The 18,757-nt window shown below is 45.3% G+C and overlaps 1 protein-coding gene across 3 annotated transcripts in view; it reads right to left on the reverse strand.

Annotated features, from left to right (window-relative positions):
* The window catches only part of PARK7 (Parkinsonism associated deglycase), a 32,541-nt gene extending 18,197 nt beyond the window's left edge, over positions 1–14,344 (reverse strand). The window contains exons 1-3 of one of the 3 annotated variants that reach the window (XM_017856058.1): positions 14,310–14,344; positions 5,458–5,570; positions 2,900–3,001 (exon numbers count right to left, since the gene is read on the reverse strand). In XM_017856058.1, the coding sequence (XP_017711547.1) occupies positions 2,900–3,001; positions 5,458–5,547 (192 nt within the window). In that variant the 5' untranslated portion in view covers positions 5,548–5,570; positions 14,310–14,344. Of the gene's footprint in view, positions 1–2,899; positions 3,002–5,457; positions 5,571–6,564; positions 6,725–14,309 lie in introns of those variants that run through there. The other 2 variants (XM_017856056.1, XM_017856057.1) reach the window with 2 other exon arrangements.
* Between the last annotated feature and the right edge of the window lie 4,413 nt (positions 14,345–18,757).

The raw sequence follows: 18,757 nt of genomic DNA on the forward strand, positions 1-18,757 counted from the left end.
TATTATTTATTTATTTATTTATTTATTTATTTTTGAGACAGAGTCTTGCTCTGTCGCCCAGGCTAGAGAGCAGTGATCTCAGCTCACTGCAACCTCCATCTCCCAGATTCAAGTAATTTTCCTGCCTCAGCCTCCCAAGCAACTGGGATTACAGGCACCCACCACCACACCCGGCTAATTTTTGTATTTTTACTAAAGATGGGGTTTCACCATCTTGGCCAGGCTGGTCTCGAACTCCTGACCTCGTGATCCACCCGCTTCGGCCTCCCAAAGTGCTGGGATTACAGGCGTGAACCACTGTGCCCGGCCAACAATACTTTAGGACTTTAAAAAGAGGTTAAAAAAAATCTAGTTATTAAACAAATTACAAAATAAAAATGTATTATGTATTTAGTGCAACCTATAAAATTTTTTGAGAGACAGGGCCTCATTCTGTCACCTAGGCTAGAGTGCAGTGGTGCAATCATAGCTCACTATAGCCTTGAACTCCTGGACTCAAGCAATTCTCCCACTTCAACTTCCCCTGTAGCTAGGACTACAGGCATGCACCACCAGAGCCAGCTAATTTTTTTTATTTTTGTAGAGACAGAGTCTCACTACATTGCCCAGGCTAGTCTCGAAACTCCTGGGCTCAAGTAATCCTCCTGCCTCAGCCTCACAAAGTGCTAGGATTTCAGGTGTGAACCACTGTGGCTGGCTTAGAATCACTTTTAAGACCATAAACATCCTACTGTTGATTCAAAACCAAGCAAAGCTCAAAACTCAAACGAAAATGTGTAAAGTATAGAATTCATTTTACTCCTTTTAGAATCTGCACTGAAAAACAAAAACACACAAAAGGTAACACCACTTTCTCAAAAAACTACAGTAAACAGAACTACCATATGGTCCAGAATCCCACTACTGGGCATGTAGCCAACGGAAAGGAAATCAGTATACTGAAGAGGCACCTGCACCCCCTTGTTTACTGCACCAATACTTACACTAGCCAAGATATGAAATCAACCTAGGTCCAACAACAGATGAATGCATAAAGAAAATGTGAATATGGCATTTATACACAATGCAATACTATCCAGCCATAAAAAAGAATGAAATCTTGTCATTTGTGACTACAAGAATGGAACTAGAGGACATTATATTAAGTGAAAGAAGCCAGGAACAGCAAATTAAACACTCCATGTTCTCACTCATATGTGAAAGCTAAAAAAAATTGATTACATAGAAGTATAATGTAGGACAGAGTATATTAGAGACTGAGGAGGATAGAAGAAAGTGGGGATAGGGAGAGATCTGTTAAAAGATACAAAATTATAGCTAGATAGGAGGAATAGGTTCTGGTGTTCTATATCCCTATAGGATGACTGTAGTTAACAATCATAGCTTCAAATAGCTAGGAGGATACTGAACATTCTCAACACAAAGAAATGTTTGAGATGATGAATATGCTAATTACTCTGATCCAATCACTATATATTATGCATGGAAACATCACGTATCCCATGAATATGTACACTTATTATCTGTCGATTGAAAATAAAGGTAACCACTGTTTTAAAATGGCCAGACACTGTATGACACAAACACAAACAGAAATGAAAAAAAAAATTATTATTATTTTTGAGACAGGGTCTCACTCTGTCACCCAGGCTGAGGGCAATGGCACAATCACAGTTCGCTGCAGTCTCAAATTCCTGGGCTCAAGCAATCGTCTGAGCCCAACTGATCCTCTTGCCTCAGCCTCTTGAGTAGCTAGAACTACAGGCATGCACCACCATGCCTGGCTTTTAAAATTTTTAATTTGCAGAGAAAGGGTCTCGCTATCTTGCCCAGGCTGGTCTCAAACTCCTGGCCCCAAGTGATCCTCCCACTTTGGCCTCCTAAAGTGCTGGGATTACAGGTGAGCCACTACACTTGGCCTGGAATATTTACTTCTGCTTGTCATTTTTAATTTGTTTCAACAAATCATATGTAAATACCAACAGTCTAATTTTCTACAATCCAGTAATGAAAAATCTGAACTTATTAGAAAGGATTAAACTTCTTCGTATGTATCTGAGGACAGCACAGGGAATCGCACTCCAGGTTCCTCAGCAGTGCACAACCAGCCATTCGTGAGCGAACTCTGCCTCCTTTCCCGCCATGACTCTGCTGTCAGAGGGTACAGTCCACACGCCTATCACCCTGCCAGACGACGGAGTCTGCAAAAGCGCCTGTGGGGGAGCATGTTTCTGAGGAAAGGGACGCTAGCTTCCAAAAGTGTCCATCGTCCTTAAAGGTAAGAGTCATAATTCTAAAGATACTGAAAAAGGAACACAACTAAAGTGGAACTCTGAAAGTATCTTTAGAAAAAAGAATAATGGCCGGGCATGGCACATGCCTGTAGTCCCAGCTACTTGGGGGGTTGAGGTGGGAGGATTGCTTGAACCTGGGAGGTTGAGGCTGCAGTGAGCTGTGACTGCACCCCTGGACTCCAGCCTAGGGGACAGAGCGGGATCATGCCTCTAAAAAAGAAAAAAAAGAATGGAAAATGTGGCAGTTGATTTATAGCAGGTAAAAATGTATAATAGGAGGCAAAGATGCCTGTGTAAGCCAGAAGAATACTGATGGGAGAACAATGCAGCCATTCATCCAAGCACCAACCCAACCATCTCGCCACACATCCTACCGGCCACCTATCTACCCAGCCACACACTTACTGAGCACATTCAGTATCAAGCAATTGCCACATTCTACAGATACAGAATAGAAAGACAAAATCCTCACCCTCTTAATCTGTCAGGGGAAGACATTCAAGCAAAATCATTTTCTAAAATGAGTCTGTGCTAACAACAGTCTTAGACATTTCAAGAAACAAAGAAGCCGTATGAAGGAATAACTCCATGTATGGATTACAAACCTCTTTTTTTGCATCTTCAAGACTGGCATCAGGACAAATGACCACATCACGGCTACACTGTACTGGGTCTTTTCCAGCCAGACCTGCAACGGTGACCTTAATCTACAAGAAAGATGTTATCATAGTTAAGAACACTGAAACATAAATTCAGAGTAACACTGTCTTTAAAAAAAAAAGAGATGGGGTCTCACCCTGTCACCTGGGCTAGAGGGCAGTAACACAATCATAGCTCACTGCAGCCTCCAGCTCCTGCGCTCAAATGATCCTCCTGCTTCAGTCTCCCAGGTAGCTGTGATTACAGACATGAGCCACCACACCCAGCTAGAGTAACATTTACACAGCTGCCCTGTGTTTGAAAGTAACATGGCAGGAAATACTGCACCACAACTATACCAAATTTGAACTAATACATTGGCTAAATATATTTAATAACTAGATCTGCCCTGGTTTGCCTGGACAGACTCTACTTATAGCTGCTGCCCTGTACTCTGTGTGACTGGACATCCTTTCTCCCACAAACGTTCTGGTTTGGGTGACCAGTTATATGATCATCCTATTAATAACTCACCTTGCAAGTTTACTGTTGCCATTTAAACCTCATGGTATTTTTGTAAAATAGAAATGCAAGTCAAAACAATGAAATACTGCTTTATCTTTCAAAAATTTTTAAAGTCAACCATACCAAGAGCTGGCACTGGGAAAGTGGGAAAGTGGGAATTTTCCTACATTGCTGGTGGGACTACAAACCGGGACACTGGAGAGCAACTTGGCAAAACCTAGTCATGCTGACTACGGGCTGTCCTTCAGCCTAGTAATTCTACTTTTAGATATATAACCTCAAAAATTTTCTACATATTTGCACAAGGAAACCGACACAAGAATACTTATTACAGAATTGTAACGCTGTAATTAGAGGAATGGGTAGATTGTGGCATTCAGTGCAACACCAAGCAGCAATTTTAAATGAATAACTAAATCGACATAATAGCTTCATTTCTGAGAACCAGAGGAGTATAGGGTAACAGACTCTGGGGCCAGGCTGCCTTGGTCTGAGTTCTGGCTTTTGGACTTACTCTGTGACATGGGTACATTATTTAATGTCTCTGTACCTCAGTTTCTTCAACCATAAAATGAGGATGGCGATATTTAGCTCACAGGGTTGTTGTGAGGTACGTCAGCACTTAGAGTGATACCTGGCACAGACTTAGTTCTACTTCAGTGTTCACTATTGTTAGAGAGAGAGAATATATAAACACACAAAATGAGAACCACGGTCAAACTCTACCTTAAAGACATGCGTGGGGGCAGATGTGGTGGCTCACACCTGTAATCACAGCATATTGGGAGGCCAAGGCGGATGGATCATGAGGTCAAGAGTTCAAGACCAGCCTGGGCCAAGATGGTGAAACCCCGTCTACTAAAAATACAAAAAATTAGCCAGGCATGGTGCTGCGCGCCTGTAATTCCAGTTACTTGGGAGGCTGAGGCAGAGAACTGCTTGAACCCAGGAGGCAGAGGTTGCAGTGAGCCGAGGTCGCACCACTGCATTCCAGCCTGGGCGACAGAGAGAGACTCTGTCTCAAAAAAAAAAAAAAAAAAAAAAAGACATGCATGCATGGATACACAAGATTGCGAGGACAGTAGTTATCTTTAAGAAAGGAAGAAGGGGCACAGGACTGGAGAAATTTACAAAGGAGGCTTCAACTGCATTTCTTCGAAGCATTTGTTCTTTAAGAAATGAGTCTGAGGGGCCGGGCATGGTGGCTCACGCCTATAATCACAGCACTGTGAAAGGCTGAGGCAGGCGGGTCACTTGAAGCCAGGAGTTCGAGACCAACATGGCCAACATGGTGAAACCCCATCTGTACTAAAAATACAAAAATTAGCTGGGTGTGGTGGCGGACACCTGTAATCCCAGCTACTCAAGAGGCTGAGGCAGGAGAATCTGTTGAACCTGGGAGGTAGAGGTTGCAGTGAGCAGAGATCACACCACTGTAGTCCAGGCTGGGTGACACAGTGAGAAACCATCTCAAAAAAAAAAAAAAAAAAAAAGGAAAGAAATGGGTCTAAGGACAGTGCAGTGGCTCACGCCTGTAGTCCTAACACTTTGGGAGGCCTGAGGTAGGTGGACAACTTGAGCTCAGGAGTTGGAGAGCAGCCTGGGCAACATGGCAAAACCCTGTCTCTACAAAGCATACAAAAATTAACCAGGTGTGGTGGCATGCATCTGTAGTTCCAGCTACTTGGAAGGCTGAGGTGGGAAGATGGTTTGAGCCCAGGAGGCAGAGGCTGAAATGAGCCGAGATCCTGCCATTGCACTCCAGCCTGGACGGCAGAGCGCAAAACAAAAAAGAAATGGTTCTGAAGGAAACATGGCAAGACATCAACAAGCACTAAATGGGGGCAGTGGATCAACAAGTATTTATTCTTATGTAATCTCTGAAATTTTGTGTACATTTGAAATCTTTCATAAAGCACTTTTAATACTATTTTATTCAAAATGATTTAAAATCCAAAACATTTAAAACAGGAATGGCTAAAATCGATGTGGGACTTACCCCAGCTCGCCTCATGACATCTACAGGGATGACCGTCTCCATTTCCTCTGCTCCTTTAGCCAGGATGACCAGAGCTCTTTTGGAAGCCATTTTTATGTTATATGTTTAAAAGGCTTAAAAAAAAAAAAAAAAAAAAAAAAAAGTTTCAAAAACAACTTTCCCCACTTGCAACCCTGAGATTACCCCCCTAAAGTTTAGGAACATATTCAAGCAGAGTAAGTACTTCCTAGGGAAATGGTTCTCACAGACAACTGAATACGAAAAAAGCAGCAGTTTAGTTATCTTAACGTTGATTTGTATAGTTTCAATTGCTCTGAGATGAAAACACAGTGAGGCTGCTCAAAGGTGTAGTATTGCTTAGATTTTCTTCTACCATGTTCTCTTAATTCCAACTTTAATATGTTGCAAATGAGATTTTCTAAAATACGTGGGTCTCTTGCATTTCACACAACGTACGTGGGATTTTCTAAAGTACGTGGGTCTCTTGCATTTCACACAATGCGGGGAGACAGTCTTTTTTGAAGTACTGTTTCAGAGAAACGACTAAACTGAATTTCATGGGCAAAAATTTAAATAGGGTCCTTCGCAATTAACCTGTAATTTTTTGGAGGGGATTTTTGTTTTCTCAGTTCCAATAACTACTAAAAAATTGTGTGTGGGGGTCAACAGTGTTAAATGTCGGAGCACTTTATGACTGAGAAAGATGGAAATCCCCTCACTGAAGTCAAGCCAACTACATTCTGTCTCTCCGTGCAGAGTTCTCCCTGCAAACGACAGCTACTCAACGAGGTTCCCAATCTTGTCTTTGCCTATTTAGAGATTATCTGGAGGATTCACCGTCCAGGCAAAACAGAGTTTAATAAAACGATTAGCCAGTTCCATGCCGGCGAGAGATTAGGCAGAAGATTCTGGACGCTTCAGCGTTGCCACCACGCTGGCGGTCAGTCAAGTCCAACACCAGCGACTGGGCCCAACTGGAAGGCTGGAGGCGAGGGCGGCCCGGACCCAGGCCCCGCGCCGGTTCTGAGCCAGCGAGACACCGTCCAGCGCCCCCACGCCGCCCAGCGCCACGGCCCACACACGCGCCGCGCCCCCGCTGGCCCTGACCTCACCCCGCCCTTCTTCCTGCAGACGCAGCGCCCCGGCCCGGAGGGGACCACTCACCCCACACCAGGCTGAAGGTGAACGCACGCCAGCACGCACGCGCGCCGCCCGGCCTCCCTCAGCCCCACACTGCGCAGACTCAAGCCGCTTTGGCATCACCTGCGTCACGTCCGGCCGAGCCTACCTCCGACTGAGGCGGGGGTGGCGCCGGGGCGTTTCTAGTTGGACAGCCCTAGGTGAGGCGGCTCGCTCCCGCATGGAATCCCCCACGAATGGCACAGTCCGGCCTGCCGCGTCGCCCGCGGGGCTTAACTGTCTCGGCAGCCACTTTCCCTGAGGAGCCGGTCCGTGGAGCTGTCGAGTGACTGGTGTTGTTGTCAGAGGGGTTCCTTAGTTCGCGCTCCGTGCACGCCTGCTCCCTTTGCGTTGTTCCTTTTCTGGAGCGCCTTCCTGTTTCGTCCCTGGTCTGTGAGGGCTCTGGTCCAGCCTCCCTGGGCCTCTCCCCCACGCCTGGTCTCCCGAGACTCTTGCGCATTTATTCACACCCGGATGTCTCAGGGGTGTGAATTTTTTTCCTCAGCATTGTTTTTTTTTAACGATCCTGATGCTGCCGCATCCACAGGATTAGAGCAATGCTGAGCACATAAGTCTAATAAGTACCAAGTTGGTCAGATGTATTTACATCATAATCTCAAGTTGTATTTATTGATATGTAAGAGACGTATGTGTTTTCTAAGTACATGTGCTATTTTGATACTTTAATACAAAGTGTAATGATTAAATCAGGGTAAATGAGATACCACCTTAAACATTTGTCTTTATACCGGGAACATTCCAGTTACTCTCTTCTATAATAACATTTTTAAATATACAACAGATTACTGTTAACTATAGTCACCCTACAGAACTATCCAACACTAGGTCTTACTCCCTCTTGAGACCACAGACCACAGATCACCTGGTGACCATCAAGCAGGCCCCTTATCTGAGGAATTTAGAATTAGATATCCCTGTTATCTAAAGTTGGCACCTGGTAACAGGTTAAATCAAAGGAAATAGAGCCCAAAATTTCTTTTTTTTTTTTGAGACGGAGTCTCGCTCTGTCTCCCGGGCTGGAGTGCAGTGGCCGGATCTCAGCTCACTGCAAGCTCCGCCTCCCGGGTTCACGCCATTCTCCTGCCTCAGCCTCCCGAGTAGCTGGGACTCACAGGCGCCCACCACCTCGCCCGGCTAGTTTTTTGTATTTTTTTAGTAGAGACGGGGTTTCACCGGGTTAGCCAGGATGGTCTCGATCTCCTGACCTCGTGATCCGCCCGTCTCGGCCTACCAAAGTGCTGGGATTACAGGCTTGAGCCACCGCGCCCGGCCGAGCCCAAAATTCTTAAATGAACTTAGAAGGATCCTGGCTAAAATGAACCCAACTTGGATTGAATTTGCAAAAGATAAGACGTTGGAAAAGGGACATGAAAAATCCACCACGGCGTGCTCAGTCCTCTCTTGCTGAGGCTGCAGTCTTCTGCAGCGTTCTTTCTAATAAAAATTACCTTTTTCAAACCTATATTGCTATCGATAAATTATTCTTACCAACCAGCAAGTCGACCACTTTCTGATGCTGGGACTCTTGACACCTCGCCCAGCACTTCTACCTATTTTTGTACCTATTAATCAGCCTGTTCATCCCCTTCTCCTGGCTACCTTTCCTGGCCTCTGGTAACCACCAACCTATCTTCATGAGATCCGCTTTTCAAGTTCCCATTTATGAGTGCAATCATGTGATACTTTTATTTGCCTGACTTATTTCACTTAACATAATGACCTCCAGTTCCATCAGTGTTGTTGCAAATAGGATTTTATTATTTTTTATGGCTGAATAGTATTCCATTGTGTATATTTACATTTTGTTTATCCAGTCATCCATTGAACACTTTGGTTGATTCCATATTTTGGCTATTGGGAACAGTGCTAATAAGCATGGGAATGCAAATATCTCTTTGATATATTGATTTCCTTTTTTTTTTTTTGAGACTCCATCTTGCTCTGTCACCCAGTCTGAAGTGCAGTGGCACCATCTTGGCTCACTGCAACCTCCGCCTCTGTGTTGAAATAATTCTCGTGCCTCAGTCTCCCGAGTAGCTGAGACTACAGGTGTGTGCCACCATGCCTGACAAATTTTTGTATTTTTAGCAGAGACGGTTTTACCATGTTGGCCAGGCTGGTCTTGAACTCCTGACCTCAAGTGATCCACCTGCCTCAGCCTCCCAAAGTGCTGGGATTATAGGCGTGAGCTACTGCACCTGGCCCTTCCTTTTTGATATATACCCAGTACTGGGATTGCTGGATCATATGGTAGTTCTGGTTTTAATATTTTGAGGATTCCATACTGTTTTCCTTAGTGGCTGCACTAATTGAGATGCTCACCAGCAGTGTATGAGGTTCCTTCTTCACATCCATCTCAGCATGTTATTCCCTTTTTGATAAAAGCCATTTTAACTGGGATGAGATGATATCTTACTGTCTTTGCATTTCTCTGGTTAGTGATATTGAGCCCTTTTTCATATCTCTTGCCATTTGTATCTCTTCAGAAATGTCTATTCAGATCTTTTGCCCACTTTTAAATCGGATTGTTTTCTTGCTGTGAGCTCCTACTAGTCATTAGTCCCTCATCAAATGGATAGTTTGCAAATATTTTCTCCCATTCTGTATGTTGTCTCTTTGCTTTGTTGTTTCCTTTGCTGTGCATACGCTTTTTAATTTGATGTAATCCCATTTGTCTGTTTTTGCTTTTGTTGTCTGTGCTTTGAGGTCTTTGCCCAGATCAATACCCTGGAATGTTTCCCCAGTGTTTTATCTCTTTTTTTTTTTTTCCTGAGATGGAGTCTCGCTCAGCTGCCCAGGCTGGAGTGCAGTGGCGCAATCTTGGCTCACTGCAACCACCATCTCCTGGGTTCAAGCGATTCTCTGTCTCAGACTCCCGAGTATCTGGGATTACAGGCACCCTCCATCATGCCTGTCTAATTTTTGTATTTTAGTAGAGACAGGGATTCACCATGTTGACCACACTGGTCTTGAACTCCTGACCTCAGGTGATCTGCCCGCCTTGGCCTCCCAAAGCGCTGGGATTACAGGTGTGAGCCACATGCTTTAAACCTATACGGTCACATGCTTTTAAAATAGTAGCAAGTTAAACTTCACTCGAATTCTTTACAATCTAAGTCAAACTAAGTTATAATTTAGGATTGTCTTTAAACAGCCATTCAGAAACATAAAACTGTAGAACTGTGTATTTGGGATTGGGAATGGTGCTTTTGCCGACTTAAAAGGATTAAAGTAGCGGAGATATACACAAATTTTAAAATTATGTGTGATCACAGACTAAAGATAATTAAAAAGAAAACCACAGATCATAAAGAAATATATAGATATATATAAATTAGCTGGGCATGGTGGCGCATGCCTGTAGTCCCAGCTACTCAGGAGGCTGAAGCAGGGGAATTGCTTCAACCTGGGAGGCAGAGGTTGAAGTGAACTGAGATAGCACCACTATGCTCCAGCCTGGGCGACAGAGTGAGACTCTGTCTCAAAAAAAAAAATTGCATTTCTTTTCTTCATTTTGTTTTTGTTTTTGAGACAGAGTCTCGCTCTGTCGCCCAGGCTGGAGCGTAGTGGCACCATCTCGGCTCACTGCAACCTCCATCTCCAGGTTCAAGTGATTCTCGTACCTCAGCCTCCTGAGTAACTGGGACTACAGGCGTGCACCACCATGCCTAACTGCCTAACTAATTTTTGTATTTTTATTAGAGACAGGGTTTCACCATGTTGGCCAAACTGGTCTCGAACTCCTGACCTCAAGTGATCTGCCCACCTCAGCCTCCCAAAGTGCTGGGATTACAGTTGTGAGCCTACCGCACCTGGCCATATTTCTTTTTTTTTTTTTTTTTTTTTGAGACGGAGTCTCGCTCTGTTGCCCAGGCTGGAGTGCAGTGCAGTGGCACAATCTTGGCTCACTGCAAGCTTCGCCTCCCAGGTTCAGGCCATTCTCCTGCCTCAGCCTCTTGAGTAGCTGGGACTACAGGGGCCCACCGCCATGCCTGACTAATTTTTGTATTTTTAGTAGAGATGGGGTTTCACCTTGTTAACCAGGATGGTCTCGATCTCCCCACCTTGTGATCTGCCCGCTTTGGCCTCCCAAAGTGCTGGGATTACAGGTGTGAGCCACCACGCCCGGCCACATTTATTTCAAGAAATAAATTTTTTGTTAGTTTACAAAGCACTTTGGTATATTTCATGTGATTCTTACAATGGCGGTGAGTGTGTTGTTTGTTTAATTTTAAAAATTGGATCTGAGCGGGGCAGCTCATCCCAACACTCTGGGAGGCCGAGGCAGGAGGATTATTTGAGCCCAGGAGTTGGGGACCAGCCTGGGCAACATGGCAAGGCCCTGTCTCTACAAAAAACTTAAAAAATTACATGCCTATGGTTCCAGCTACTTGAGAGGCTGACGGGGGACTGGGGGGGAATCGCTTGAGCTGAGGAGGTCAAGGCTGCAGTGGGTCATGATCTCATGCCACTGCACTCCAGGCTGGACGACAGAGTGAGACTGTGTCTCAAAAAAAAAAAAAAATTGTGAATAACTGATGAACACTGAACTTGTGCAAAAGTTTGAAATGTCTTTAATCATATGACATTTAAGAAGAAACTTTTAGGAGTTCTGGAATGACTTCACTTTTGGCTATTTGCAAAGGAAGCAGCTGTGAAGGAGTGTGGAAATTGGAATGACAGAGGAGAGACAAGTGGTCAGATGTGCGCTTCTTGAACCAAGGAGGGATACAGTGAGATGGAAGGAAAACCAAAAGAAGACAGGCTTTTTTGATCCAGTCCGCGTGGTAAACTCTTTTCTTTTTTTTTTTTTTTTTTTGAAGCGGAGTCTCTCTGTCACCCAGGCTGGAGTGTGGGGGCATGATCTCAGCTCATTGCAACCTGTGCCTCCGGGGTTCAAGTGATTCTCCTGCCTCAGACTCCTGAGGAGCTGAGGTTACAGGCAAGCACCACCACGCCCAGCTAAATTTTTTGTGTTTTTAGTAGAGAAAGGGTTTCACCATGTTGGCCAGGCTGGTCTCAAACTCCTGATCTCAAGTGATCCACCAGCCTCAGTCTCCCAAAGTGCTGGGATTACAGACGTGAGCCACCGCGCCTGGGCCCGTGGTAAACTCCTAAAAGGAGTCAACAATGCTCCACCTCCTGGTCTGCTACAGCATGAAACAGCCACAATAGTGTAAAGATGACAGATGTTTCAGCAGTGAGAGCCAGAGAGAATGAACTGGAGTTAACATTCCTGAGACATACGCATCACCATCAAGACCTGAAATGGACCACAGTCAGCATTAATTCTTACCAAGTGAATACACAGCACGGTTTGAAAAAGTCAAGTATTACTTGTGGCAGATTGGATTATTTTTTAGAATTAGTCACTCCCCTTCCCCCTGCATGGGTGGAGTCTACGTCCTGTCCCTTGATTTTGGGTTTGGCCTTGTTTTGGTCCGTGGAATGTGAACAGACACCTGAACAAAGCCTTGAAAAGTCTGCCCTGATGATTAGGTTGTGCTCTTATACTGTTGAATTGCTGTAGGAAGAGCTTTTCCCCCAGGCAAGTTGTTGCTGTTCCCTCAACCTGGGTTTCAGAATGAACATGTGGAATAGAGGGGCCCCAGCCAACCTGCACAGCTAACAACCTGAAGCAGAATTCCTACAACCCAGTGGTGAACTGTAGCAGCCAGGTTTTGCTACGGAGCAGTAGTGAACCCATGCAGCAGCAGCCCTCTAACTCAGTCCTTCCCCTTAGCCCTGCTCCCCAGAAGCAAGTATTTTCAACTCTTTCAATTATTTCTTCTGGTAGTATATCAGTCTTTTGAAACAGTATGCTAATATTTTATTTCTCATTTATCATCTTTAGACCTTATATATTGACTTCCTGGCAGGTCTTATAATTTTCCTTCCACGGATGTGAAGGTTGAGGTCCAGAAGGGTGAAATGACTGTGTAAGGTCCTGCAGTCTTGGTCACATTCAGATTTCTGATGCTAAATTTCACACTCTACCCACCATATACTGTCAGTATTAAAAGTCAGTTACACTCAAGACACTCTACAGTTCATGCATATTTCCCATCACACATTTAGAGGATAAAACCGAAAAAAATTTTACCAAAAAATACTGCTGTAGTACTGACAACGAAGACGCTTCCTAGTTCGGTCTCCAATTTCCAGGCAGAACCGCCCCCATCCTATCCACTACCTTTTTAACTCAACATTTGACAACTCTTTATGCATCGCGGGAGGTACAAAGGAAGAAACTGCCGGTTTTATTTCTTTTTTAGAGACCGGGCCTGGCTATGTTGCCCAGGTTGGCCTCCACCTCCTGGGCTTCAGGGATCCTCCTGCCTCAGCCTCCCAAGTAGCTGGAACTACAGGCATAAGCAACTACGCGTGGCCAAAAACTCCGTCTTCAAGGAACGTAGCTTCTCCTAGCAGTTGCAACTTTTAATGATGAAATATTGCTCTGCCTGTGAAGGTCACAAGGCAATAACAGAGAAATGGCGTTGACAGTGTTAGTAACAGCCACCCATGGCCATCTGGTCATCGTTCCAAAAAAACAACTCCCCTCAGAATTATCCTGATCTTAGCGGCAAAAAAAAACAAAAAAACAAAAAAACGGCTGCCACGTTATTATTTTTCCATGGGTCGCTCTTAAATTTGGCATCTCATTAAGTAAACACTCTAAATCATTCTCAGCCGGGGCAGTGGCTCTCACCTGTCATCCCAGCACTTTGGGAGGCTGAGGCGGGTGGATCACCTGAGGTCAGGAGTTCCAGACCAGCCTCACCAACATGGCGAAACCCTGTCTCTACTAAAACTACAAAAAAATTAGCCAGACGTGGTGGTGCACACCTGTAGTACTGGCTACTTGCGAGGCTGAGACAGGAGAATTGTTTGAACCCGGAAAGTGGACGTAGCAGTGAGCCGAGATCGCGCCATCGCACCCCAGCGTGGGCAACAAGAGCAAAACTCCATCTCAAAATAAAATAAAATAAAAATAAAAAATAAATCATTTTCTATATTTCATCTAGAGAGCGCATCATTCTAGCATTTGCCTTTAGTTATTTATTGCGTCTTCCCCAGTCCTGTGAACACCGGGAGAACCTTCTTGTCTTGGTGGTTGCTGCATCCCCAGCATCTGTCACAGCCCCTGGCACACAGCAGATGCTGACCAAGTATTATCCTGCTTTTACCCTCTATTATTTGACAGCCTTCTTTATTGCTATAAATTAATATTTTACATTTGCAGAACTCTACAGTTTACAATGTGATTTCAACTAATTTCTTATTCCTATTTTAATCTTATTTCTCACGTCAAATTCATCTCACCGAACTACAAAATGAAGCAGAGGAGGAATTTGAACTGTAGTTACTGGGCATAAAGAAGCCCTCTGGGGCACTGAATAAAGGTAGTTGACAACATCCCATAAAGGCCAGGTTCAGGCACGCTCTACAGAGGTCCGGCAGAAACGGCGAATTTCCCCTTTGGAGCCCCCGAAAGGTTAGGTCGGCGAGATTGGAGAAGAGTGGGCGAGCCCTGACATTTGAGGCGGCGCTGGCGCAAGGGGGAAATTCTGACACCGAAGTCTGTGAGGGGCCCCGGGAACGGCTTTGCCTCTGCGCCCACCAGTGTGAAAAGCACCCCCGACGTGGCCTACCAGATACAACTCCCACGGGACGCCGGAAACCGAGCGGCTGACCTGCATGTCGTAGGTCTACTTCCGGCGGCCGCAGCACGCGGCACCCGGGATTGGCCGAGCCAGGTGGCAGTGGGCGGGACTGTCGCGTGTTCCCAGCCGCTATCGCGGTCGCGTCGGAGCTTGCAGGTCACATCCGTCGTAAATGCGCCGGGTGCTGCTGGGCCTGGCCTGAGAGTAACAGCCCCTAAAGGTCACTTCCTTTAGAGCGTCGCGTGTGGGTCTCTGCGCCCTGGAGTCGCTTTGCCTCAACTACCTCGCCGACTTCCGAGGGGTGGGTACGGCCTGCCGGATGCAAGGCGGGAGGTCGAGCCCTTTGGCACCTGCTGGGGCCAGATTCGTCCTGGTGACTGCAGCCCACAGGCCCAGCAAAGAACGACGATGATTTGCATGTTCCCATCCCGAGAGCCTTGGTGTCTTGGGGAATCAGATGCAGTCTCTGATGGTTTAACCACCTCGTCGGTGGCTCTTGGGAAAATCTGCAAAGCCCAGTGTGGGAGCAAGGCTGTTTGTTTCTCTCCGGTTGTTTATGGAAAACACTTATTGCCATCCTTCCATGGCATCTTATTTCTTTTCTTTTCTTTCTGAGAAGTAGAGACGGGGTCTTGTTATGTTGCCGAGGCTGATATTGAACCCCTGGACTCAAGCGATCCTCCCGCCTTGGCCTCCCAAAGTTTTGGGATCACAGGCATGAGCCAGCGCCCCCAGCGAGCATCTTATTTCTTGAAGTGAGAGTAAGATCCCATTACTTAGGGTTTCAGTCAGGGGTTATCAAAAAGCCTTTTAAGATAACTTACTTGCAAATGTGAATAGCAATGCCTGCCCAGAGGTGAGTGAGGACCTAGTGAGATCTTACATAAAACACCAAACTCAAAAGAGTTGACATGTTGAGTCCCTTAATATTTCCTGTTATAATTCTCTAATTCTGTTTCCATAATGCTTTCAAAGTCCAATACTTTGGAAACATACAGTGATCAAGGAGTTACGCCAGTATTTCTCTCAACGGGCAAGGCAAAATCCATATTCCACCCAGCGGTAGACACTTGAATGTAGCAAAACTTTTCTGGCCGACTCCCTATCCTTTACTGTATCCTGGAGATCCCTTCCTTATCTTGAGGCCCACCTACTCTGGAGGTTGGTAAGCAGTGCCTACACCCAGGATGAGAACTATATTCTGGTGACTTTTCATATGTCTGTAGTTCTGTGAATCTGCTGAATTTGGCAGTGACTCCTATGTAGGGGATTAAAAGTTTGAATCCTGCTACAATGTGCTTCAACAAATCCCTTCTTTCTTATCTACCACATTCGTACCTCTTAACACTCCCTCACTCAGTTTCTCTGCTTCGGGAACTTCCTGGAACTTCACTTCCTTCGTGCTTTGGCAAAAGCATTTCCTTCTGCTGGGAATACTTCCTCTACTTCCATATTAGCTTTTTTTTTTTTTTTTTTTTTTTGAGACGAAGACTCGCTCTGTTGCCCAGGCTGGAATTCAGTGGCTCGATCTCAGCTCACTGCAACCACTGCCTCTTGGGTTCAAGCAATTCTTTGCCTCAGACTCCCGAGTAGCTGGGATTACAGACCCCCAACACCATGCCCGGCTAATTTTTGTAATTTTAGTAGAGACGGGGTTTCACCATGTTGGCCAGGCTGGTCTTGAACTCCTGACCTCATGATCCACCTGCCTCAGCCTCCCAAAGTGCTGGGATTACAGGCGTGAGCCACCACGCCCGGCCTTTATCAGCCTTTTATCAGGATGGGTAATATTACCCATCCTGGAAAACCCAGTTAGAGTGCCAATCCCTCCAGGAAAGTTTCTCTATTCCTGTAGCACTTTGCGCTCCTATTATAGAATCTGTAGGGCTGTGTGGCCTTATCTTAGTTCCTTCCACTCAAGGCTGGGAAGATTGTTGGGATGGCACTTTATCTATATATGCCTCACAAGACAGTAAAACTCATTCCAGAAGTATTTATGGAGCGCTTGTCATGTGTTCTCAGGAGTGCTCTGGGTGCCAGGGATGCAGCAGTGAACAGCGTCCCCTCTCATGGAGTTTATGTTCCATGAGGAAAGACAGGCAATAAACAAAAGCACAAATAAATAGCATGCCAGGTGGTGGTATGTACTATGAAGGAAAACAAAGGAGGGAGAGAAAATGGAGAATAATGATGGGGGGAGGGTGCTCGTGTAGACACTGGTCAAATAATGCTGTTTTCTGAGGAGAAAACCCAAATAAGATGGAGTGGCCAGGTGCAGTGGCTCCCGCCTGTGAAAGCACAGAAGAACAGGAGACGATCTTGTGGAGAACGACTTTTGCGTGGAATTATTTGGTAGAAAATGCTGATCACCATTAAAAAGCTCAGAAGGAAACAAAATCCATCTCCTGGTGTTGCCTTGCTTTTGATTTGTTGAATAAGAACACTTGAATGCTAATTGACGGTAGTTGGGATGAATTTGTGTATTCCTTAATTTTAATAGTACTTTCCTTCCCAAGGGCTAAGGTGAGTGCTGGGGATGGGGAGCTAGTACCCCACAGCCAGAAGCTGGCCTTCAGTACAAAGGCATGTTACTTCAGGATAATGTTGCCTTTTGGGGTGATACTGCTTTGATCACAGTTGTCACTTGCACCCCAAAGAATAGTTTTCCCCTTAATGGCATGTAGCAACTCTCTCTCTCCATCCGAATTTAAAAATAAAGAGCACGTGTTTACTTAATGGTTTTTGATTATGTGCTCTTATTTTAAGCGAGTCTAACTTCCTCCGAAAAGTGACTACTATGAGGCTATCCATTCTGCTCTTCATCACATTTCTCAAAGTTTAAATTGATCGTCAGTTTCTTGATAGTCATTCATGTAGATGAGCTCTGATGTGGTTTCCAACTCAGCTCTTAAACCACTGAATTGACAGTCTTACCCTTGGTTGCTGAGTCAACAAATCTTGTTACTAATTCACAGGAATGCACCATTACAGTTAGCTCCTATGTTAGTCATACCTCTTGGCCAGATGTTAAGGTAGCTTTGGAATGAGACAACATCCATTTCCATCCCTGTTGTCTCCATTCCTTAAATGTGGCAGTATGGTGTGGTGGCAGAGCCTGTTCTCGCTCTCTGAGTCCAGCCTGTCTGGATTTAAGCCCAGCTCTGTCCCATGCTAGCTAAGTAATCTTGAACAAATGAGTTATCCCTCATGCCTCAGGTTCCCCATCTATAAAACGGGGATCACAGAGCCTGTGTACTTCACAGGGTCACTATGAGGATTAAATGAATTAATATAGGTAAAGCTGGAACACTGGCCTGGAGTAAACCCTCAAATGCTGCCCTTAATCCTTACCTCAGGAATATAACTCCCTTGGCTTCTGTTTCTTCACATTAGAATAGTAACAATAATTCTTACCTCATGGAGTTCCTGCATTGCAGATGTTATGCTCAACATTTTTTTGTGTGCATCTGTGAGACGGAGTCTCAGTCTGTTGCCCAGGCTAGAGTGCAGTGGTGTGATCTCAGCTCACTGTAACCTCTGCTTCCCAGGTTCAAGTGATTCTCCCACCTCAGCCTCCCAAGTAGCTGGGACTACAGGCGCCCACCACCATGCCCAGCTAATTTTTGTATTTTTAGTAGAGACGAGATTTCACCATGTTGGTCAGGCTGGTCTCAAACTCCTGACCTTAGGTGATCCGCCCACCTCAGCCTCCTAAAGTGCTGGGATTACAGGGATGAGCCACCACACCCGGCCTATGCTAAACACTTCAAATATTTTATTTAGCCTCTTCAGAAGGAAACAAAATCTGTCTTCTGAGGCTAAATAAAACATTGAAAGTGTTTCGCATAACATCTGCAATGCAGGAAGCCACCCGTAATTATCAGCTATCATTATTAGAAAACATTTAACACTTATTGCGGGGCTGCGGTGCCTCAGCCTGTACTCCCAGGCACTTTGGGAGCCCGAGACGGGCGGATCACGAGGCTCAGGAGATCGAACCGATCCTGGTAAAACACGAAGGTGAAACCCCGTCTCTACTAAAAATAAAAAAAAACTAAGCCGGCGAAGTGGCGGGCGCCTAGTAGTCCCCACTACCTCGGGATGCTGAGGCAGGAGAATTGTGGCATAAAACCGGAGGCGGAAGCTTGCAGTGAGCTGAATCCGGCCACTGCACTCCCAGCCCCGGGACAGCGTGAGACTCTGCTCAAAAAAAAAAAAGAAAAAAAAAACGAAAACATTTATTTATCAGTAGTCACAATCTGTTTACGTTCAGTGACGAAAGGACCAGAGGAATGGACCACAGAAAGTGATCCACCATAAACACGTGCCATCTTGGTGAGGATGGCGAGGGACAGAAATGACAGAGTTTTTGCCTTAAGATACAATGACAGCATCTGGAGAAATAATCAAAGTGAAGCTTGCTCTTAGAGTAAGAG

Source organism: Rhinopithecus bieti, unplaced genomic scaffold (genome assembly GCF_001698545.2).
Source record: "Rhinopithecus bieti isolate Rb0 unplaced genomic scaffold, ASM169854v2 scaffold_40368, whole genome shotgun sequence".
NCBI lineage: Eukaryota > Metazoa > Chordata > Mammalia > Primates > Cercopithecidae > Rhinopithecus > Rhinopithecus bieti.